Source organism: Miniopterus natalensis, chromosome 4, assembly GCF_054644295.1.
Source record: "Miniopterus natalensis isolate mMinNat1 chromosome 4, mMinNat1.hap1, whole genome shotgun sequence".
Classification (NCBI taxonomy): Eukaryota; Metazoa; Chordata; class Mammalia; order Chiroptera; family Miniopteridae; genus Miniopterus; species Miniopterus natalensis.
This window is the reverse complement of record NC_142084.1, coordinates 93582353-93605135: the sequence shown is the minus strand read 5'-3', so window position 1 is coordinate 93605135 and position 22783 is coordinate 93582353. Positions and strand designations below refer to the sequence as shown.

Below are 22783 nucleotides of genomic sequence, written 5' to 3'. Positions count from 1 at the left end.
GCCTGGTGCCTCAGTCACCCAGCTTGGGCACTGGGGTGCTTCAGAGGCACACCTGCCGCATCCGTGTTAACCCTTCGTCTCCCATCAGTTACCACCATAGCCCGTCTTTCTCCATATCTCCCCAAGCATTTACCTTGTTCCATGTCAGCAATATCATTGAAGGGCTGTGGCCCCTTGGACTGGGCAGGCACTGGGGGGCTCAGATGGTTACTCTTAGCTCCCAACCTCCGGCCACAAAAATCTTTGCCCCACTTCAGATCTTCCCATGCAGAAAACACCACCTGAATGTGGTTCAGGGGAGGGAGAGGTGGATCAGGACTGGGGTTTCTATTTCTAGCTTCCATCAGTGTGGACAAGGGGCCTTGAGTGGGCTTTGGGACAAGAGCGGGGGGTGGGGGACTGGAGTTGGCAGGCTTCCTGGGGTGGGGCAGAGAGGGATGTGATGTAGCTGGAGAAACTTGGCTGGGAACGAACTGGCCAGAAAATAGACCAGGGAGGGTTAGCTGATGAGACTTGTTAATGTAAAGTACCTGGTGGTGGTGGTGGGGGGGGGGTCCCAGAGCGGCAGGCAGCCCGTGAAAGGTGTGAAGGTGTGAAAGCTGATGATGCTGTGCCTAGGGACCGCAGACCCAATTTTTTAATGGTGGGGATAGGGGTCGGAGTGGGGGAGGGGGAATGGCTCAGATTACCCGCTTCATTCTCAGCACTGGGTGTGGTCACTTCCCCATCTTACCTCTGGATGCACTTTACAATCACCTGGGCAGCTTCTAAAGCATCCTGATGGGCAGGCCCCACCCGCAGAGGGTCTACCTCAATTGGCCTGGGGTGGGGCCCAGGTGCTGGCACTTTTCAGGTCCCCAGGTGATGGTGATGGGCAGCCAGGGGGGAGAACCTCGGCCTGGACCTCGGACAGCCTCATGATGGAGGTTCAGACCCCACATGGAAAGGGTCCCAAGTACAGGTCCTCTGCTGGGGCCTAAGTGTGTGCCTCGCTGGAGGCCAGCCACGTGTCCAGCAGCCTTAGATGACCACATGGCTGCCCTCGGGAAGTGCAAAGAGAGAAGCAGGGCTGCGGCCCCTGCAGTTTCCAACCAGGAGAGGCCGCCGTCAACAGCAATCAGGTTGGGAGTATTTCCTGCATGCAGGAGATGTGGTGGCCTTCTCCGGTACCTGAGGCTTCCCCTTCTCTGCATCTGTTTCCTCATCTGCTATTTGGATTCAAAGAATGCCTGTGCCCCTCTGAGCTGACGACAGAGGAATGCCATTTTGCAGGCTCCCCCAGTTTCCCTAGGAGGAAGGCTCTAGGGTAGAGCTGGAAGAGTTTAATCTCTCTGTGGAGCTGTGTGCTACCCGAGGCTGGTCCCCTTATCTCTCTGAGCTTCAGTGTCCTCACCTTCCAGAATGTTCTACAGTGAGCATGAAATAAGAGAATGTCTATAAAGCCCCTTGTGCAACACCTGGCACATAAGAGAGGTTCTACAGATTGCTTTCCTTCTAAGATTGCCACTTTTGGCTCTTCACCTTTTTAATGTAATGTCAAATGGGGAGACCGAGGCCCAGAGAGTTCAACATTGGCGGCCATTTGCCACTTAGAGGCTGCGGCCACTTGATCAAGCCCTGGACTCCACATCCCTCTGCAGGCTGCCTCTCTATCTGTGTCCTCGAACTCACCACCTGAGTCCCAGGCTTCCCGCAGGAGGGGGTCCTGGGAATGGCACCCTTGCGGGAAGGGAGGTGTTGTGTAGAGCTTCCTCACGCTGCGTTTGCGTGTGGTCCAGGCATCTGCATCTGAATCGGGCTTTTGCTTGGGGCATAGTAAGTACCCAGAACTGGATGCCAAATGGACAGACTAGCTTTCCTTTTACACAACTCAACCCGCCTGCCCAAAAGACTAGTGGAAGAAGTGACGATCGGGAGTGTAAGAAATAATTCTGTTTATTGATTAGAAGATGGTATAAAATTACAGCAATTTGCAGGCATTCTGGGCTTTCCGGGAGGGACATGCAGTGCTGGGCTCTAGCAAGAGATGGAGTGGAGACATGGACCACAGGACGCTGGCTCCCTTCCTGGGCCGTTAAGGGATTGGTACCACCAGCATAGGCGCTAGTGAGAGAGAATTATTGGTCCTTGCTTCTGGAAACAAAGAACGTGGGCAGCTGGGTCATCAGACAATGCCGTGCTTAGTGATTCAGACCTACCCTACCCCGGTTAGGCGCTGGCTCTCCCAATCTAGTCACAGTAGATTCGTCTGGTTCCACATAACGCTCATCTTCCCACCGGAGGCAGGGAAACAGGCACGCTGGTCGGGAGGCCATCAGAGGATGGAGTGCGTTTGGCTCAGGTCATCTTGCTTCCAGATGCGTCGAGGTCTGCTGCGCTCGGAAGCGGGGGGGGGGGGGGGGGGGGGGGTGCGCACAAGCAGACACGTGAGCACGACCGGCTAAGCTCGGGCAGAGGGGCTTCGGGGGCAGCAGCGGGAGAGGAGCATGCTTCCCGTTCCGTCTGGTCTCTCTCTGGAGGAGGGAGGAGGGACAGCTGGCGGTCAGAGCCGGGCCACACGATGCCCGCTCCACAGTCTTCCGCAGAGAATGCTCCGAAGCGGGGACGGCGGTCCTGTCCCAGTGTCGGAGTGCAAATCAGGAGGGCAGGTCAAGGTGGTTAGTCGGTGGTTTAGCACAAGGTCTCTGAGAGCCGGATGGCCGTGTCCGTAGTTACATGACGTTTTGGAACAGCTGGAGGGACCTCATGATGTTGTCATCCTGGGAAGGAGGGGAGGAGAGAATGGTTCGAATTCATGAGGCCCTTTCCTGTAACTGGAGGGCAAACCCCCAGCATGGGCTTCCTGTGCAAAAGGCCTCTGCAAGGGCGTGAGAAATGGGGTGACCCTGAGGGCTGGGACCCAGCCACTCGAGGCCAGAAGCACCTCCTCTGGCCTTAAGGAATTTGGAAGGAACCAATTATTTGGTGACACAGCGAGTACTGCTGCTTTTAAGAAGCTCTGGGCAATTGCATTTTATGAAATGATTTTTCAACATCTACTGAGATGATCACGGTTTTTTCTTTTTTATTCTGTTATGTCATGAATTACACTGATTAATTCTTGAACCTTAAACCCACCTAGCATTTCTGTAACAAGGCCCATTTGTTCATGAAGCACTATGCTTTTTACATATTGCTGGATTTGATTTTTTCCATCTAGATCCAGAAGGAATATATTAGCCTGAATTTTTTAAAAAAAATCTTGTAATGACATTTGTCAAGTTTTGATATTAGGGTTTTGAGAGCCTCATAAATCAAGTTGAGAAGTTTTCCTTCTTTCTCTATTCTTTGAGTTTGTATAAAATTAGATTCATTTTTTCCTTAAATGTTTGGAAGAATTTACCAGTGAAGGCACCTGAGCCTGCCATTTTCTCTGTGGGAAAGTTTTAAATTACTAACTCAATTTCTTTAACAGACATAGTGCTATTCACATTTTCAATTTCCTTTTTGTTAGTTTTGATAAGTTGTATTTCATGGGTCAGAGAAGAAAATACTTTGAATTAAAATATAATGAAAATATGACATCAAAATTTGGAGGATCTAGCCCTGGCCAGTGGGGCTCATTTGGTTGGGTATCGTCCCGGGCACCAAAAGGTTGCTGGTTCAATTCCCGGTCAGGGCACATGCCCAGGTTTCAGGCTCGATCCCTGGTAGAGGGCAAGCAGGAGGCAGCTGATCGATGTTTCACTCTCACATCGATGTTTCTCTCTCTCTCTCTCCCTCCCTCTCCCTCTCTCTCCAAAAATCAATAAAAACATTAATAAAAAAATTGGGGGGCCCAGCCAGGCGTGGCTCAGCAGTTGAGCATCAACCTAGGATCCAGGCGATCAGGATTTGATTCCCGGTCAGGGCACATGCCTGGGTTGCGGGCTCGATCAATGACTCTCTCATCATTGATGTTTCTATCTCTCCCTCTCCTTTCCTCTCTCTGAAATCAATAAAGATATATTTTTTAAAAAAATTGGGGGGATCTGAACAGTACTCAGCTAAAGCAGTACTCAGAAGAAAACTTCTCTCTTTAAACGCATATATTAGCAAAGAAGGGTTGAAAATCAGTGATTGAAATCTCCATCTCAAAAAACTAGAAGAAAACCTGGAAAATAGAATTAAAATGAAAAAGCAGAGGGAAGAAAATAATTCGGAGCCCAAATTAATGAAATCAAAAGCAGACCTATAATAGAGAAAATTGATAAAGACAAAAGTTGACGCTGGGTATGTAAAATCTTTTAAAAGTTTCTAGAACAGGGAGGTATTACTGCCTAGTGGTTGGTATATGGGTTCTCAGGGTATGTGTGTTAAAAATGAAGATTTCTAGACCCCACCCCAGACCTGGAGTCTCTGGGATTGAGGCCTGGAAAAGTACATTTCTAGAATCACGCCAGGCAGTTCTCAAGCACACTGTAGTTTGAAAATCTCAGCTTTAGATTTTTTCCCTGCAGCTACTCCCCTGTCACCTGGGGAGCGGGTCATCAAGCGAGAGGCAGGTTACAAAGTGATGGTGTTGCCCATGTGGGAAGCCTGCAGCTTCACAGAGACCCCTCTGGGCTTTCGCATCCCCCAGCCCTGCTCAGGCCGTCTGGCTCGCCCGCTGGGCCGAGACCAACCACTGATCATTCCAGGGCCGGGGGGCGGCGACTGTTGGAATTCTGAGTTGCTGCTGGTGGTAGCAGTGGCTCTGACCCGAGGCTCATTTTCTCTTCTGCAGGTCACCGAGCCCCAGCTTCCCTTGCCCAGGTTCAGAAACATTGTGCCCTGGGATCTCGCCTCACCTCCTGACAGGATTCGAGAAATTCGTCTAAAGTCACAATCCCGTCTTTATTTTTGTCCATTTTCTGAAAGACATGAGAAGAAGCACTTTAAAAAACCCGGTGATCCGCATTCCAGAACTTGCCTTTTATTAACCAACGCTGCCCCGAGAATGCGGGGGGGGGGGGGGGTCTCTCACTGGCCAGACAACTCCACCGGGCCCTGGTTACAGCACTCTGACCCCCACGAGCATCCTTGAAATTACGACACGCTCCAGACTCTCATTACTTCGTCACGGTATCATCCTGCTGACACCCTCAGGCATCTCCCGAGATGCTGCTAGCCTGTTCATCTGGCAGAAAGGACACTGGACACGAGAGTTTCTACTTCTGTCTCTGTCACCTACTGTGTGACCTTGAGCGAGTCTCTAAGCCTCTCTGAGCCTCTGTGTTTCCCATCTGCAAATTGAGGGGATTCTACTAGCATGAGCTCCGGCGTTCTTGGATACTCTACTGCTGGGTTCATTTTTACTAAAACACCGCTATGCCCTTGCCTCTCTTCTACTCATGGATCAGCAAAGGCCACCCACTCAACCAGACAAAGACGAAGTCTTGCATGTCAAGATCTCACAACCCATCCCACCATAGTTTCCAAGCTTATTTCCTTTACTTTCTAGACCCCAATGCTTACCACCTACACAAATGTGCTTAATGACGTCTTCTCTGTGGACTAGGGTCCCCCAAGGGTTTTTATGGTTCTTAGAGTCTGTACTGTACCACGTCTAATTCCCTGTTTTCTCTGTAGTGTATACTCATCTGGTCAATGAGGTCATCTATCCCCGGAGAACAAGACATTTGTAAATCTTTTCTGTTTCCTACAATGTGCAGGACAGGCTCAGACACCGACCACTGCTCAGATGCTGGCAGGTTGACTGACCTAAGTTGAGCTTGAAGCTCACGCACCGGTGTGGACACTTACCTGGAAGAAGACGTCCACGTGCTGCCTGGGAGTGTCTTCTTTGAGCACAGGATATGTGTACTTCCCCATCATGTCATAGATGGCCTTGACGATGTCCATCATCTCCTGGTCAGGGGACATGGAAGCACAGGGTATGGAAACCATGAGGTCAAACTCTTCTTAGGTGATGGTTTGGGGCTCCTTGTTCCCCTTATGGATGAAAATTGATCACAAGGACCTTCTTCAGCTGATGAGAGGGAGTTAGAGAGCAGGCTGGAGGGGCTCTATTCTGGGAGCCTCCTCCTAGAGAGAGGACAGTGGAAAGTTCTCGTTGCCTTCGGGAACTCTTGGGTAGGTTACCTTTTCTTGAGCGTTACCCTCAGTGAGGGGTTGTGTTGGGGTTGGGGTGAGCATGTTTATGTGTTGATCAGCCCACTCTCCATTTTTGGAAGACCCTTTCCCCACTCTATTAGTTCCTTTGAGTGGGTGAGCCTGGGTGGCTGTATTAGTACCAGGTGACCTGTCCCCATGGCCACGAGAGACATTTACCACAGTTGACTGCAACGAAGGTGGACATCTGACTAAAGCTGAGCTACCCTGTATGATATCATACATGCTGCTTTATAAAGTGACTTTTCAAATGCAATGCATCATACGAAGTTTTCCGCCTTATTACTCTTGCATGGTGTCAAATGGCACTTGTATTTCCACTATATGTATTCACTGGAATTCATGTAACACATCTGCTACTAGGGGATAGTAGGGTTTTTGCATTTTCAGTGTTCACCTGGGACACCTAATAAGTACCTGGGATACCTAATAAGCCCTCAAGTACGTGTTGGGCAAATAGGAGACCGAATGAAAGAACTGGACGGAACCTTGCAGGGCGAGGTGAGGAGTGGCGCTCAGAAAGTGGGACGTTACGGGTGCAAAGTCCAGCTGCAACCGAGATGCCGGGACACAGTCGACACCAACGCGAGTTTCGGGATGGACCTGCGGGCATTTCACTGGCTCTGCGGGCATTTCACTGGCTACACACCACCCCGACTCCGAGGCTCTAAACGTGTCAAGCAGTGGAGATTTGGAAATCATCTGCGATGGTTCCTGTGGAGGCGGCTGCGCCCTGCCCTGCCCTTCTGCGGGGTCACTAGCAGGCCAAGGAGGCCGTGGCCCACATGATCCCACGGTCACCGCCTCTTGGTCCCGCATCTCCCTTTCCTCTTCGAGGTGATAACTGCAAACTCCTCCGACGTTTGCCTTTCACTTGTGGCTGGTAACCTGTCAACATGCATGTTGCCCTGGGAAGAGTAACTCTACTGAAATAAACCTCTTCTCCCCACTTCGAAATGCGCACTGAATGCGGGGGACCCAGTGAGAGCGCGTGGTTCTGTTTAGCCTTCCGCAGAGCCTGGGAAAGGTGGGGTAGGGCGATGGGAGGTCAAAGGTGAGCTGTCCCTTTCATGGGCACCAGCTCTGGTAGCCCCAGGCGGACTCCTCATTCGGACACTGTCCTCATGTGACTGGGGCTGTTTCCTATGCGGTTAGAGGCCTTCCTGCGGCCCCCTCGCGGCCCTGGCCTCAGCACACTCACCTCTTTGTTGATGTACCCATCTTTATTGATGTCATACAGATTAAACGTCCACCGCAGTTTCTCATGCACGGTGCCTCTCAGGAGAATCGACAGAGCGGTTACGAAGTCCTGAGAAGCAAAGAGGCACAAGTGACATTACCCCCGAGCCATCGGGAGGGCGAGGCTGTCCTTGGGTCCGACTCTGTGAATGCTTTTACACAAAAAGCAACGTCTCCCACGCCCTCTGTCTCCCGAAGGACACGGCCAAGCTCAGTGAAGAAGGCCCCCTTGCATTCCCCACCTGCCCCACTTTTTCGGGGGGTGCCCCCTGGAGGAGGAAAGGAGCTCTGTGTGTGCTGACACCTCCAGACACAGGTGAACCCAGCCTCCCTGTGGCTGCCTCATCCTGTGGCCGCAGTTATGGTACAAATGGAGGCACAGCCTAGTGGCTAAGAGCGTGGGCTCTGGGAACATCCTACGTGAGTTCTAATCCCTCCTTTACTGTTTGACCTTGGGAAGGTCCCTCCATCTCTGCCTTACTTGCCTCTCCTGCAACTGGTAATAAATAACAGCTCCCTACCTTGTCGGGTTATTGTGAGGGTTCAGTGACCTAAAGCACCAAGTACAGAGCCCGCCATGGGGTCAGCTCTGCGTGCATGGGAGCCATTAAACTGTCATCACTAGTCCCCCGAGGCCCTGAGGTCCTGGAGGAGGGGCAGTTGCTGCTCCTCTATTCAGGAAATGCTTGATAAAAGGATGCAGGTTTCTTTGTCTTGACGGAGGGACTTTGATGATGCAACCCTTTCCCCAACACCCCGTGATTTAGGGGGAGAGGAGACAGGGACCTGGGGGGTCTCAGAGACGCACATACCTCGAACTTCACGGAGCCTGTCTGGGTGGTGTCGAAGGCATGGAAGAGGTAGTGGGCGTAGGTGCTGGCATCTGCAAGGCAGAAGGGAGAGGCAGGCGATGGGGGCAGGGGCTCTGCAGAGGGAGTGAGGTCACTTAAAACAGTAAGGAAGGGAAGAGGGTGCTGCTAGAGGGATGGAAAGGAGGGGCCCATGGAGCCGCAAACCCATGGCTCTGAACCTGGGCGCGTTTGGCTCTCCTGGGGTTTCGGTGGGACTTTCTAGTGAGAGCGAGACAGGCCCTGGGGCCTCCACCTAGCTATCCCCAGAGAAAGACCCTCCTGCGTGTGCATGTGCTTCTTGGTGGAAGAATGAATGACACGGTGACTCACTGTCACCGTGAGCATGTGGAGATGCTCTTCTGAGTGGCAGACAACGCCCTGGGTTTGGAGAGCAGTTCTGTTACTATGTAGCTGTGTGACCACAGGCATTTAATGCCACCTCTCTGAGCTTCACTTTCCCACCTCTGTACAATGGGATATAGCAAGACCTACCTCTAGACACTTTTGAAAAAGCACGTTAACTTTTTCGCATAGTCCCATCGCCAAAGCCACCAAGCCCACCACACAGTCCAAACCCAATAAAGAGTGGCTTGAGAGAACTCAACAATGGGCAATTCTAGGGTCTGAATGGGAAGAAACTGCCTCCCAACGTGGGTGGGGGCCCCACACCAGGGAAGGCGCCTGCCTGCTGCCAAGCTGTGTTCAGGATGCTTGGTCTCTGTTTCATCGGGATCCTGGGAAGGGTCCCACAGGAGGTAGCTCCTGGGGACAAACAGTAAGGTGGCAGGTGACATGTGGAAGCTGGAGGAAGAGCCACTGATGTCGCAGGCCCATGGACCAGAGAGGGTTCCCGCAGGAGAAGACAGGGCAACAGAGCAGCTGTGGGCCAGGCACCCTCGCTAACCTCGATTTATCAACATGACTTTATGCTCCCTGCATCTTTTTGGATTAGTTTATTTTGTGGCCTCTGGTACTTACTGGTTTCTTTTTCAAAACCCTGGCTTCACCCAGCTGTGGTAGGAAAAGGAAAGGAGCGTGTGGCACAGCGGTGGGGAGTGGGTGGCACAGCGGTCGGGAGTGGGTGGCACAGTGGAGCGAACATGGCAAAGGTCTCCATCAGACGCTTAGGGGACCGCCTCCGCCTGCCACTCGCTAGCCATGTGACCTTGAGAGAGGCTTAGCCTCTGACACTCAGCCGCGCACCTGGAGGACAGCCCCGCCTTCCGAGCTGTGCCAGGCTGTCTGGGCCCCCGACCAGCCCCTCCTCCTCTCCTGGACCGGGTCCCTTCTAGGAGCTCTTCTCTGCTGCAGCTTTAGTGAACTCGCGCCTTGTAACAGGGAGGCGTCTTGCCCTGAGTTCTCCCCAGTGCTGAGGAGCGGGCAGGTGACAAGGAGCATGAACTTGGAGAAAGGAAGGCTGCCCACCAAAGAGGGAGCCGGGCAGGATCGTTTCCAAGGTGGGACTCACCTCCGTGGGGGAAGAACTGAGCGTAGATGTGCTTGAAGGTTTCCTCATTGACCACACCACTGGGGCACTCCTGCGGGGAGGGCACAGAGTCAGGGGGCGGCTGGGCGCCTGCCCCGGGAGCAGTAGGCGGGTCCAACGCTGGGGTCGAGGGTTCCTCGTGATCTCTGGTGGGCAGGGACTTCCGTGTCCCTGAGGTGAGTGGCTGGGGGTCAGCCCCACCTTAGGATCGAAGCCACTTTGCAAAGTGATGGACTTCCTCAGAGAACGGGCACTGGGAGGTGGACAGTGTGGACTTTGGGATGGGAAAGGCCTGGGCTGGTTCCTGGCTCAGCCCCTTCTAAGTTTTGTGACTGTGAATGCGTCAGTGTCCAATTCTCAATGCCCTCAGCTGTAAAATGGGGCTAACAGGACCCTCCCAACAAGGGTGTTGTGAGGTTCAGCATGTGAAATATGCAGTCAATGAATACACCTGCATTTGGGCTCTCTTATCAGTCTCCGTCGGCTTGGGGAGCCGCAGACCGAAACCCCGTGGTTTCTGAGCCACCGCCAACAGTGAGTGTGAGTGGGTTACGCTAAGCTAGACCCTCATCCTCACCTGGGGTCTTCCTTTCTAGCCAGGTGGTCTTGCTCTCATGTCCCCTCTTTAGAGCTGACCGTCTTCCTCTTAGGACAGAGATGGGAAAGCTCCCTGATGGGCCCCGTGGCACTGGGAGGCCCTGCTCCAGGGAAGGCCTGCTTGGCTTCCGGGGGCCATGGGGTCTTACGTTTTTGAAGCCTCGATAAAGGACTTGCAGCTCCCTCTTGGTGAAGTTCGTCTGGGCCTCCAGCTGCTCTAGGCCCTCGGGCCGGTGGCAAACCATGGTCATCTCTAGCTCGTCTTCAATCTTATCTGGAACCAGAGGAGATGGCATTGGGATGCTGACCTCGGGGCTGCCTTGTCAGACCACACTGGGGCTGGGTCAAGGGTGGTGTCGTGATCTGGGACACGAGGTCATGGGTTGGGGTCACCTGCAGATGACCCTCCTGCCAGGAAGCCCTGCCCAGCCCCTTTCTGTCTCACCATCAGCCCAGCCCTTTCTCCAGGTGTCAGGCACCAGGTGAGGGAGCTCGAGCTCTGGAGAGAAACATGTTCCAAGTGAAGCTGAGAGTGGAGGTGCTAAAAATAAGCCCATGTGAAAACATTTCCCTTTCTTTTGAAATAATTTCTTTGCATGTTCAATTTGCTGTCTATTGAACATCTGAATATTCTAGAGACACAGGTAAGTGAGCAGATTGATCTACACCTTCCAAACAGTAACGGGAAACAGGCCTGTTAGAAAAAAAACACATAGAGAGAGGTTTTGAGGAACAGTTTAAGGGTCTGTGACTCAGTAGGGCCCAGCTTCTCTTTTCCATGAAGTATCTTTATCATTCTTAAATTAATGATTTACTTTAGACTGATATTTCCTGAAACTTAAAAGTCCTAAGCAGAATAACCTTACACAAATAAACAACACTACTGGTGATGGGACTATTATAAAACAAAACGAAACATAAAGTGCCTGGCTGGTGTGGCACCAAGAGGTCACCGGTTCGATTCTGGTCAGAGCAGATGCACGGGTTTCGGGCTCGATCCCCATTAGGGGGCATGCAGGAGGCAGGTGACTGATGTTTCTCTCTCATCGATGTTTCTCTCTCTTTCTCCCTTCCTCTCTCTCTAAAATCAATAAAAACATTTAAAAAACAGATGAACAAAAGCATAGAGTAAACTCTCACCATTTGGGACAACTAGAGAAAGGCTAGCATGATCTAGCAAAAAGTTCCAATTATAGCATTAAATATTAATTGAAAGGCAGGAATGCATGTTATAGTATTGTTTCGTAATATTTACTAGAGAGCCTCACATAATAAGAAATGGACTTACATGGGAGCTACTTTATACAAACAAAAGTTTCTAAGGCACCGAAGGGCTCTTAGAACTGCTGTCTTAAGTGGCAGTTTAACTGCCATGCAGCGTCATTTTCACCAGTTATTTAGAAAGTGGCAGTCAGCTGAAGCGAGGACCCTGCCCGCCTCCTACCGAAGGATCCCAGACCCACAGAAGTGGAGCCTGGAGCGCCTTGGTGAGCGGGCGAGCGCGTGTGCGTCCCCGGGCCCTGCCAGAGCCTTCCTACAGTCACTCCGGCAGGAATCGGTTACCGCCCAACCCCTTCTGCCCACCGCTGTCAAGCAGATGTCACCAAATCCGTATGTTGAACGACTGTAAGTCTGGGCTGGCGAGAACAGCGATGAGGTGGCAGGCTGCGGGAAAGGACATGGGCCCGTCGCCCCACGGCCATGGAGAGGGGATGGGCTGGGCAGGTGCGGGGCTCTGCGCATCCTTCTAGTCAGGGTCCGCCTCTTCGCACCACTTTTCCTTTTGATGCTTCGATTTCAAGAGGAAAGGTTTCCATCACGGTGAGTTTGAATCTGGTACCTTTCCCTAAGGGGATGGGCGTTTGGCTGTTTGGCTAAGTTTCCATGGGGGAGGCAGAGGAATTGGGGGACATTCCTTGCGGTCATCTTTCTACGTGCTGGGAGCAGGCGGATTCCTCAACATAAATAAGGTTCTCTGCTTGTGCAACACAGCCGCGAGTGGCCAACGTCCTTCTAATGCTTTCAGGGCCTTTAATTGTTATGTTTGTAGCTAACACGTAGCAATTACAAACAAACAACAGCAAAACCCCCACATAAGTCTAACTCACTCATATATATTTTTAGCTCATTTTAAAATACAAATCAAATTATTGGTTTAAATCTCCTAGCATTAGATTCAATAGCATTTTTATTTAAAAATGTACAGATAGCTCTGGCCAGTGTGGCTCAGTTGGTTGGACCTTGTCCTGTGCACCGAAAGGTTGCCAGTTCGATTCCCAGTCAGGGTACATACCCAGGTTGGGGACTCAATCCTGGCAGGGGACATGCAGAAGGCAGCCTGTCAATGTTTTGCTCTCACATAGATGTTTCCCTCTCTCTCTCTCTCCCTTCCTCTCTCTCTCAGAAAATCAATTTAAAAAGTTTTTAAAAAATGCACAGATATTTAACATTGAAAAGAGGCAAAAGTTATATTAAAATGTAAGTAAAGAAGACACAAATGTACTTTTGAAAGAAATGGTGTATTTTTGAAGGCATCTGGTATACCTTCCCAGTTTATCTTACCTAGAAGCTTAAAGATATTTTTACAAGATTGTCTTATTTCTATTAAGCATCTTGTGACCAGCTTCCTCCCAAGTTCAGAGAAATCTCTTTGCAGGATTTTGAGAGGTTCTGATTCAGAAACTGCATTTGCTCCCTTTATTAAAAATGCACTAAGTAATTACTGAAATATCAAATATTAAAGCCACTTTATTAAGGTGGAACTGGACATTGTTAATAAATGATTTGTTTGCTGTCTGGGCAGGGGGATCAATTTCCATATCAAGCGGATTCTAGAATACCTGAATATTTGGGTGTTGACTGCCAAGCTTTCATGTTGTTTTCCTTTCCAATACCCTCTCCTCGTCAGGCTATGGCGAGATCAACTGTGGAAGGAAACTCGTGTCTCTGGGACTCAAGATGCTGGGAAGTGGCCTGCATGTGGGCATATGGAGCTGAAACCAGCAGCTCTCGATTTTCGTATTGTTTTATAGTAAGAACTAGAGTTTACATCACAACCCAGTATACTGTCAAGCCGGCTCCCTACACATACTTAAAAGCAAAATTAAAAAAAAAATTTGGAGCAAAAATTTTATGAATTCTTTTCCTTACTAATGAGAGATGTATTCTGTTTTCAATTTTAATCTCTTTCTTGGTAAAACTGTGCTGATTGTGACCCTCATGTGCCATGATGTGCGAATGGAAACCAGGAATCTGCCTGTACTTGTGGTGACCCTGGAGGGGTGCCCACCCCAGGCACTCCTTTGCCTCACTCCAGCTCCCTCCTTCCTTTCCTCAGCTGCCTCATGGTCTGGCCTCTGTAAATACTTTCTGAAGAAACTTCGGGAAGGGTTGCAGAGGTGTGCGCATCTCTCCTGTGGCCCCCCAGAGAGTCCCTGGGTGCTCTCCAGGTGGCCCCAGTAAAGAAAGGAGGGTGGCCCAAGTGCCTGGGTAGAGGAGGGGACAGGATTAACAGGTAGGGAGCGTGTTTGACAGTTTCTTTTGAGGTTTGTTAAGAGTCTCTGAGGCCCAATATTGCTTGTTATTACTATTTTTGTTATTAAAAATAATTATGAGCCAGTTCCCAAGTCAGACTGAATTTGGATGATAGAAAATTAACTTAGAGAGTTCATACTATGGCGATAACTCCACAACAACGATGACTTACACTACTTTTAATTTGGAAAATGTTTTTACGTCCGTAAATCACTAAACCCCGTGTGTGGTGGGGAACGGGGGACCACTGCCCTCTCCATCCGAATATTAGGGAGACGGGTGTCCTAACAGAAAAAAGAGTTCTCTAAGTAGGAGTATCTTCAAAAGGGAGGAACCATCTATCACTGGCCGTAGGGAAAATGAGACCGAATCACTAACGGTAGTGGATGAAGGCTGGAGAAGACGGTTCAGGACTTATTTGCATATATGCATAACCCACGGACACAGGCCTGGGCGGGGGCTGCAGAGGTGTCTCCACTGCTAGGCCTACGAGCATGACCGCGACCAAAGACCATGGCCATCTCCTTCTCCCTGGACTGAGAATAGTTTCTCCATCTGAGGTCTCTGGGTTGGACTTTATACCCACCCATCCAGCTTTGAGGTTACAAAAATTTAATTTTTTGGGGGGGGGAATGAATTGCCAATATTTAAACATAAGGGATCCATGTACACATTTGGATTTCTGATTTTTCTTGGGAAATGGGATTATCTGACTTGGGTCTCGAGTTGTCACAAGGCAACAGTTTACGAGATCTGAGCAGTGGCTCAGATCCAGCGCTCCCTCCATCACCCCTGGCCCCCTTCCTTCAGTTACGCCACCTCCCTGGCGCCGGAAACATTTCGGTGTTTGGCTCCTTATCTGTGCTATCCCCACACTGCCTACCTTTCTCCTACCTGCCCCACTCCGTCGACCACTTCCTCTCTCCCTCACTATTACCTTAACACATTCCACTCTGTTTCACAAAGGAATTGAAGCAATTATATGAAATAAATATAATAAAATAATAAGAGATAAAGTAATAAGAAAAACTGCCTCAGAAAATGTGGATTCGATTAGGAGGTCAAGACCACAGGGAAAAAGAGAACATAGAAATTCAGGTCATTTGTTCTAAGCAGTTACTACACTTGAACCACAAATTGGCTCTGAGTGCTTATATATATATTTTATTGCCCATGAGAGGAAAACATAACAGTTGCTCCAGGGGAGCGAAGCTTTCCCCATAACTTGTCTCTAAAAGAATGTTTCCAACTGTTTCTATACAGGTGGGGTTTGTTAACAAGGGGCACAGAAAGTTGGTGAGTGAGAAGACTAATTACAAAACATAAATACTCGATTAAATAGCTCTCCCTTTGAAAGTAATGTGACCAAGTAGTCAAGTTAGTTTAAACTTTTTTACCTCTCTGATACTGGTAATACCACCAGGTGATGTCTAGGAAAAAGTAAGAAAACATTTTACTAAATCCATTCATCAAAAAAGCAAAACACACTTTAATTTTCCATGGAGACTCCGCCCTGAGGGTGTCAGGTTGCCGTCCAGCTCCACTAGGCCAAGAGGTGTTGCCCCTGAGCCGGGCTCACCTCCCACCGTCAGGACTGGCCGGGGCGCTGGGCCAGCCTCAGTGCCCACGGCTCCCAGCAGGGGGCGCCCTGAGCATGCCCGCAGCCATGCAGCCATGCAGCTGGAAGAGATGGGATGGCAGGGGGCAGAGGGTGCGCGGATGCGGATGGGCCTTGCAAATCCCACGAGTTTGCGTGAAGAGCGGCTTATAGATACCCTCCCGGTGGAGGCCCCGCCTCCCCTCTCTGCTACTTTGTGATTCGAAGCTGATTCAACAACAATCAATGAAGCATCTACCATACATACAGGGTGGGGCAAAAGTAGGTTTCCAGTTGCCCCACCCACCGTCTCAGTGAACGGAACAACTCCGTCCCCTGCTCTCCCAGAGCTTGCAATCTTCAGTTCTGCTCCTCTGGCCCTTTCTGAAGCCGGTAGGTAACAAAGATGCAGGAAAGGAAAAGGGCTGTTGAAAAACCTCGTTAGCACCTTAGGACATGTGGGCAGAGCGGGGGCAGGTAGAGTTCCCTGTGATGCCGAGTGCGAAACAAGGCAAAACATCAGCCCTAGAACATCCTCACGGTACCGTGGAGTTGGGGGGCCCAGGTCCAAGAGAGCGGGACACAGGCGCTCTATTTGCTGCTCCCCCCCGGGAGTCTATTTGGGGATCAGCCTGGTTTTCCTCTGCAGGTGATTACTTCAACTTCCTCCTGCCCTTCTAGCAGCCCCGACAAGACTGGAAGGCAGCCCGGCCACCGCCTTAAGTATGTTTTAATCGCTCCCCACCCACAACGCCTACGGGAAGGGCTTAGTTTCCTGCCGCCTCCAAAAGTGACGCTATGGGTGGGAATCCACTGCTAAGTGTTTCTGCTCTTGTCTCCTGACCTGAATTTCATAGGAGAAACTTATTTTGCTGGAATTAGTTGCCTTCTTTTATCACTCTGGTTAAGTAGCATTTGTATTTACTGATTTTTTTCTAATAGACTTTATTTTGAGAGCAGTTTCAGGTTTACAGAAAACGCAGAGATTTCCCATACGCCCACCCTCCCAGTCCCTACCGCTAACACCGGGCCTTGGTCCAGTATATCTGACAATTGACGAAACAAGATTGATCGATTATTTTTTAACTGAAGTCCCGAGTTTACATTAGAGTTCACTCTTGGCGTGTACAGTCTATGGGTTTTGACAAACGTACAATGGACTGTGCCCTACAGAACAGTTTCACTGCCCTAAAAGTGCCCCGGCAGCCTTTTCATAGAGACGTGTCTACCAACCTGGACGGGCCGTCTCCGGCATGCCAGGGAGGGATGACGGACACCCGTCTGGTCCGGCGCAGCTCTCAGGCTGGTAGGGAGGCGCACACCTAGACCGGGGGTCGCAAACTCAAATGCTCATGACAGTTGGCAGGTAATTCAGGCGAGGCAGGCGACGGGCATGCAACCATACGAAGTTGTGCCGGGGAGCCATCGCCCAAGAAAGGGAGGCCGCTGCTCTGCGGCTGGCTGTTGTCATGTGGAATTTATGCCCAGTGAGTCCAGATCTTTCAATTTTTCAGGAGATGCTACAATTGAAAACTGTTTGTATCGTGATTCTTAGATGTTATGGACGAGTTTAACACTCGCACCATACAGCGCGCCCCAAAGGTAATATTCCCGTTTGTGGGGTGCTGAGGATTGAAGGTCTGAAACTCCTCATGGGCAAATCATGCCAAGCCGTGTGGCTGTGACTAAGACTCTGGGAGCGGAGGGGAGGAAGCTCTTAAGGAATGCCACCTGGGTGGCAGGGGACCCGGGGGGGGGGGACAGAGACAGCTTCCAGGGGAGGTCTTGAAGGAGGGGGGACCAGGTAACAGCACATGCGAGCGCGCAGTTGCCAAATGACCAGGGAACGGGAGGCTCTCTGTGGCAGAGCTGCCCTCTCCCTGGAGCTGGGAAGGGGGCTGGCAAACCCACGCACATCTGCTTGCGGGGGGGAGAGCTACGGAGCCATGACTCCGGAGGAAAGAACAGCTCATGAAGGTGAGCCTGGCAGGCAGTGCTGCTTTTAACTCCAAGCCTGTGCTGATTTATAAGTGGTGTGGGTAGTGAGGTCGAGGAATTGAGCAGAAAGTCTGCTAAGAGCAAAGGGCGTGAGCAGAACCCGCAGCAGGATCAGCGCCACTGTGACATTCAGGACCTGAGGGGCCAAGACCGGAGGGGCCACAGGGCGGTGAGCTGAGAGCCCGGGCGGCTTATCCCCTCAAGGCAGGTGCCAGTTTCTAAGAGACAGGTCAAGAGAAACTACGCCAAAGCGAAAAGTTTGCAGAGCCAAATAGAGTTCTCAGCAGGTTTGCAAAGACAACTGGAAAATCTTCAATACAAGAGAGCAATCTTCCAATAAAAACCAAGCCCTAACTAAAGGCTACTTGGGAGCATAAGGACACAGGAAAGGTCAAAGCAAAAGCATGGAAAAGATACAGGATGCAAACCCCAAGCCAGAAAAGCCAGCACGGCTATTTTAACAGCAGATTTTGTAGAGTGTGAGGCAAGGAACGTTGCTAGAGAGGAAGAGAGAGCTTTTGTGAGATGCAACAATTCTAAATGAGTATGCACTAATAATATAGTCTCAAAACACATAGAAAGGCTGATAAAATCAAAATGAGAAGTGGCAAGTTCACAATCATAACTGGAGATTTAAAAGCACCCCTTTAATAACTGATAAAAAATCAGTAAATGTACAGAAGATATGAGCAATGCAAGTAACACACTTGGCCTCGGTGACACACGCAGAGCTCTTTACCCAACAACCACAGAATGTCACAAGTGCTTTTCAAGTGCACATAGGACATTTACTGGAACTGACCATTCCTGGGTCATAAAGCCAATCTCTACAAAGTACAAAGAACTGAAATGACTCAGAATGTTTTCTGTCCCGAGTGGAATTAACAAGAAATCAAGAGCAAAAAGGAAAGGAGGAAATCTCCGAATGTTTGGGAACCAAGCAGTATGGTTCTAATTCCCAAGTAATCCATGTATCAAAAAGAAATCTCATGGAAATGAGAAAGCATTTTGAGCTAAATGGTCATGAAAATACAGCATATCAAAACTGTGGGATCCTATTAAAATTATACCTAGAGGGGAATTTAAAAGAGAGTGACATTCTTGAGCAACAAATAACTTAGGTGACCATGTACATACAGTTGAATGTGGTGCTTCCTCTTGAATTCATATTTCTAGTGTTTCCAGTGGTTCATTTTCAGTGTGGCCTAAACTATGTTGGTTACGTTGGAGACTATGTCAGTGATGGCATGCTGGCATCTGAAAATGTAGTCTCTTACCTCCCCTTAAACATGGTTGATTGGTTCGCTCTGGAAGAGTTTAGCACCATCTTTCTGATTAATGACTCACCCCAATATAATTGGGGGTGAAGATCCCTGTTGGTGTCTATGTGGAGCAGAGACAATTCCATTAGGTCCTGAAGTGTAACCTGGAGGCCAAGACTCCTACAGCCCGGGCTTGGAGGAGAGTCATAAACTAGCTGAGACCCACACAGCACACACAACTCATCAGCCCTGAATGTTATAAATTTAACGAGTCCCTCGAGTGCTGAGCTGAGCCTTGATAAAGATTTTCTGAGTGTTCCAGACACTTTTTTTCCATCTTCTTGGCTCAATAAAACTCAACTCGTGTTTTGCTCCAAGTGTTTGCTCTCTTTATCTTGAAACCTTCCTGCCCCTTTTAAGCAAAATTGAATTTATACATTCCTCATTCATTTACACCTCAAAATGCTCTAAAAAAACCCCCGGAGTCCTAAAAAAAAATCTTTGAGTACTGCTACTTCTATTGCATGGGAGGTTTTCCAGATCAAATGACTGGAAAAGTCTTCCACCTACAATATACTTCAGTTCTCTCGCCTTTCTCCCCAAATGAGGGTGTGTGGGAAGGGGTGTCAGCTGCACCTTGGAACTTCTTGAGAGGTGGTGGTGGAAATGGTCAGAAACGTAATGCAATTATTAAAACTTCACAAGGTCACATCCCAGATTGTGACAGAAGTCACAGTTCTGTCGGCTCTGTGACAGAGTAACATTCACACACTTTTCACCAAGACTGAAAAAACAGGGACACCCCTAGAAGTGAGGCATCTAGAGCCCAGGGTTGGCAGAGAGAAGGAGCCCTGCATGGGGTTCCAGGACCAGAAGCAGGGCCACATACATTAGGGACCCTTGTGTCCTCTCGCCTCCAATGCAGCATTTTAGTCCAGCTAAGACCTTTGCCAGGCTGCAGAACAGAAATGTCAGATGCACCGTAGCATCTCCCCCACTGGCAGAAATCTCTAGGTGATGTTTTAAGTGGACCTCTATGTTTGGATGAAGCTAGCTCCGCAGTCTCCACAGCTCCAGGGGGCAATTAGTCAAATGAGGCCCCCATCCTGCCAGCATAGGATTCAGGCCGGACTGTGGACTCCTCTGGCCGTTTCTCCTTTGGTCTCAGCTGGACACTGCCCTGAAGTTCCAGCATATGCATGTGGCCAGTTAATGAGCCGAGGCCACCCTGTGTTGGGGACAGGGCATGTGGGTCTAGAAGATTTCTGCAGGAAATAAGAGGATTATACGGGCAGGATCCTGTTACTTCTTTTGAATGAGAAGCATAAATGACAATTCATTGCAAATGAAGGACAGGGAGGGAGTGTCCAAGGAGAAAGGACACTTATAGTTTTGAGGTGGAAAAATGAAGGTATAGAGAGAGATTGAAGGAATTTCTCAAAGGAAAGGTAAAATTGCCATGTGAATAGTATTTATCTCAGGTTGGCACAGAGTCTTCTCTTCCATGGACACTCACAGGATCAGGGTCAGGATAAGGTGTGAACGCCTGTCTTTCAGCCCAGGCAGTGTCACAACCTGCCAGTGATGGTCCCTAAACATAGGGCTCGCTTTGGTGGGCTGGGAAAAATGTAAACACTGGCTCTTGGTGGGGAGGGTGGGAAATCCTGTTTGACAGAATTTTCTAATTTCCCTGATGTGAACACTCTCGCTGAATGTGGATTTGGGAAGGGAAGTGCAGGCCCACCAGCCCGGCCTGGCTCCATCACACACGTCTGCTGTTTTAGGAGAGCAGGCATGTGTTCAACTCTCCCAAATCAGTGCCCTCGGGGCCCCCAAACCAACTTCACAGAGTAGGTTCAGCACCTGTAATGCAACCAAATAAACCCTTTCTTTGTTGGTGGTGTGAAAAGAAACTTCTGTACACCATATAGAATTAGCACAGTCGGGGAAATGATGGGGCTCGGCCAAGGGAGCACTTGCTGAAATTCAGTATTAACGTATCCTCGGATTGCATGCCTATCTTGGGGAGCTCAGAGAGCACGGTAATAGTTTTACAATTGATCCAATCATCTCACCATCCCTAGGAGGTATATGGTTATTAGACTAATCATGTAGCTGCGAATCTAAATGAGATATGGCAAGTGCTCAATGCAGATAGTAGGCACTCAAAAAATGTTATTCCACGTATTATGACTGTGACTTTAAGGTTCATTCTTGACAGTGGAGTCCAGTAATCACATCTGTTAGATACTTTCTAGGTCACGATCATGCCTTTTCTGATGGATCTAGTTAATTACGTGGGTTTCTCTCCACTAGGGGAAGATTTTCTCGATCTGGGATTCGCTGTCAGCGGCACCCAATTGCCAGTTCAGGCTGGACGTTAATTGGCTTAAGTGAATATCATCAATCTGTATTGACTGCAGTGGACACGAGCAAACACAGGGCTCTGGATGAGAGAGTGTCGAGCACCTCGGTCCGCGGGTGCCATGGAACAGCACAGAGCATTGAGGGTGGGGGACCCCAGAACACGGCCTGGAGCTTGAGCACACAGACGTAGCCACTGACAGTCCTTGAGAAAATGTCCTGCCTCTTCTCCCCAAGAGTTATTACGTGGCTCAAGTCCTCTGCCCTTTGTAATCCAGGCAGTCGCTGTGTGACCTGTTTGGTCCATTCCGTAGCTGGGAAGGAAACTGGAAATCCGGCCCGGCTGGGGCGCGAGAGCCCAAGGCCAGGCCTGCAGCCGGCCGTCGGGAGGTGGCCGTCGGCCTGCGCAGAGCCGGGAGGAGACGGCGCCGTGGCATCTCCTGGACGCAGCTCGGAAGCCTCTTAACCGCGCGCTTAATAAATGAAGGCCTGGCAGACACACCTTGAATTATTAATGAAGCTATTCAGCCTCGATCGCTTCCTTCTTCGGGGGAAAGGTTATTCACTCCAGTGCCTTTGATTAGACTACACAATACATCACAATTGGGCCTATTTTATGTGCAACTTTATGGTGATAATAGTTCTGTCTCATTTAGAAGCAAATCAGACGTTATGAACTTCGTGATTTATTAATGTATTGATTTCTATAAATGTCAGCGCAGCTCACAGCCAGTCGGAGAGCCCGGGAGCAATCAGTGAAGGGCCAATAAAAGTGGAAAATGAAACCATCATTAAAAAAAAAGGAAATACTGCCTATTTCAAAGGCCTGCTGCCTCTCGGAATTGTTCCAGGATCCAGATCATTACCGTGAAGGCATCCTCCCGCCCCCAAGGAAGCAGCCTGCGCAGGCCGTCCGGGGAAGCTCTGTCTGCTTGTCTATTCCGTTTGGTCCGCAATAAACAAGAGGTGAGAGTGGGGCCTGGAGGAAGCCCTGGAGCCCGTGGCCAGGCCCCTCATCCTGGAGAAAGCGGGAGGGTAAGGAGGCACCACTCCGTCAATTTGCCCCACCACAAACCACCACCTCCCTGCAGAAGATCTTCAGGATAAAGGCCCAGATTCCCCAGCCGGCACTGGAGAGTCCACACTGGGGGCCAGTTTACCACTCCAGCGCAGTTCCCCACAATTGCCCAGCATGGGTTTCCTGCAGTAGCCACGGTCTGCTGGTGTCTGGACCCCCGTCTCTGCCACAGCATGGGATCAGCTGACCCCAACCCCAGCCGCTGTCTAAACCTGGCTTAAGAGCCGTCCCCTCCGGGCCACTCTCACAGACGGCCACGTGGAAAGCTCTCTTTCTGTCCAACCACCAGAAGCACTCTAACAATCACCCAGCAGATACCAAATCACCTTCGGGTGTTGCAGCTTTCATTTACCTGAGCGGGGTGGGTGTGGGAACAGTGCCTTGTCCCTGTTTTGGTTTGGTTTTTATTTTTGGTATCCCTCTTCCCACATAATGCCCAGTATCCACTTTGCACTTAGTAGGTGCTTAGTAAGTGCTTAGTAAGTGCTCATTATTTGCTAAGAGTGTATAGAGCTACAAGGAGCTAAATAGGAAATATATGAAGAGTCCCAAGACAGCAGCCAAGGGAATATCTGGAAAGTATTTGGCTAATTTAGCAGCTAATTCTGCCATTGGACAGCTTAGTTTAGAAATCACAATCTGGCA

At 49.9% G+C, this 22783-nt stretch overlaps 1 protein-coding gene across 9 annotated transcripts in view; it reads right to left on the bottom strand.

Moving 5' to 3' along the window:
- Positions 1 to 2487: 2487 nt before the first annotated feature.
- KCNIP1 (potassium voltage-gated channel interacting protein 1) overlaps positions 2488 to 22783 on the bottom strand; it is a 239921-nt gene continuing 219625 nt past the window's right edge. For 3 of the 9 annotated variants that reach the window (XM_087816106.1, XM_087816108.1, XM_016217084.2), the window contains 8 exons: positions 15237 to 15269; positions 10455 to 10579; positions 9691 to 9760; positions 8184 to 8254; positions 7334 to 7441; positions 5764 to 5868; positions 4809 to 4871; positions 2488 to 2759 (listed from right to left, as the gene is read on the bottom strand). In XM_087816106.1, coding sequence (XP_087672232.1) covers positions 2712 to 2759; positions 4809 to 4871; positions 5764 to 5868; positions 7334 to 7441; positions 8184 to 8254; positions 9691 to 9760; positions 10455 to 10579; positions 15237 to 15269 — 623 coding nt within the window. In that variant the 3' untranslated portion in view covers positions 2488 to 2711. Of the gene's footprint in view, positions 2760 to 4808; positions 4872 to 5763; positions 5922 to 7329; positions 7442 to 8183; positions 8317 to 9647; positions 9791 to 10454; positions 10590 to 15236; positions 15270 to 22783 lie in introns of those variants that run through there. The other 6 variants (XM_016217082.2, XM_016217083.2, XM_087816107.1 and 3 more) reach the window with 5 other exon arrangements.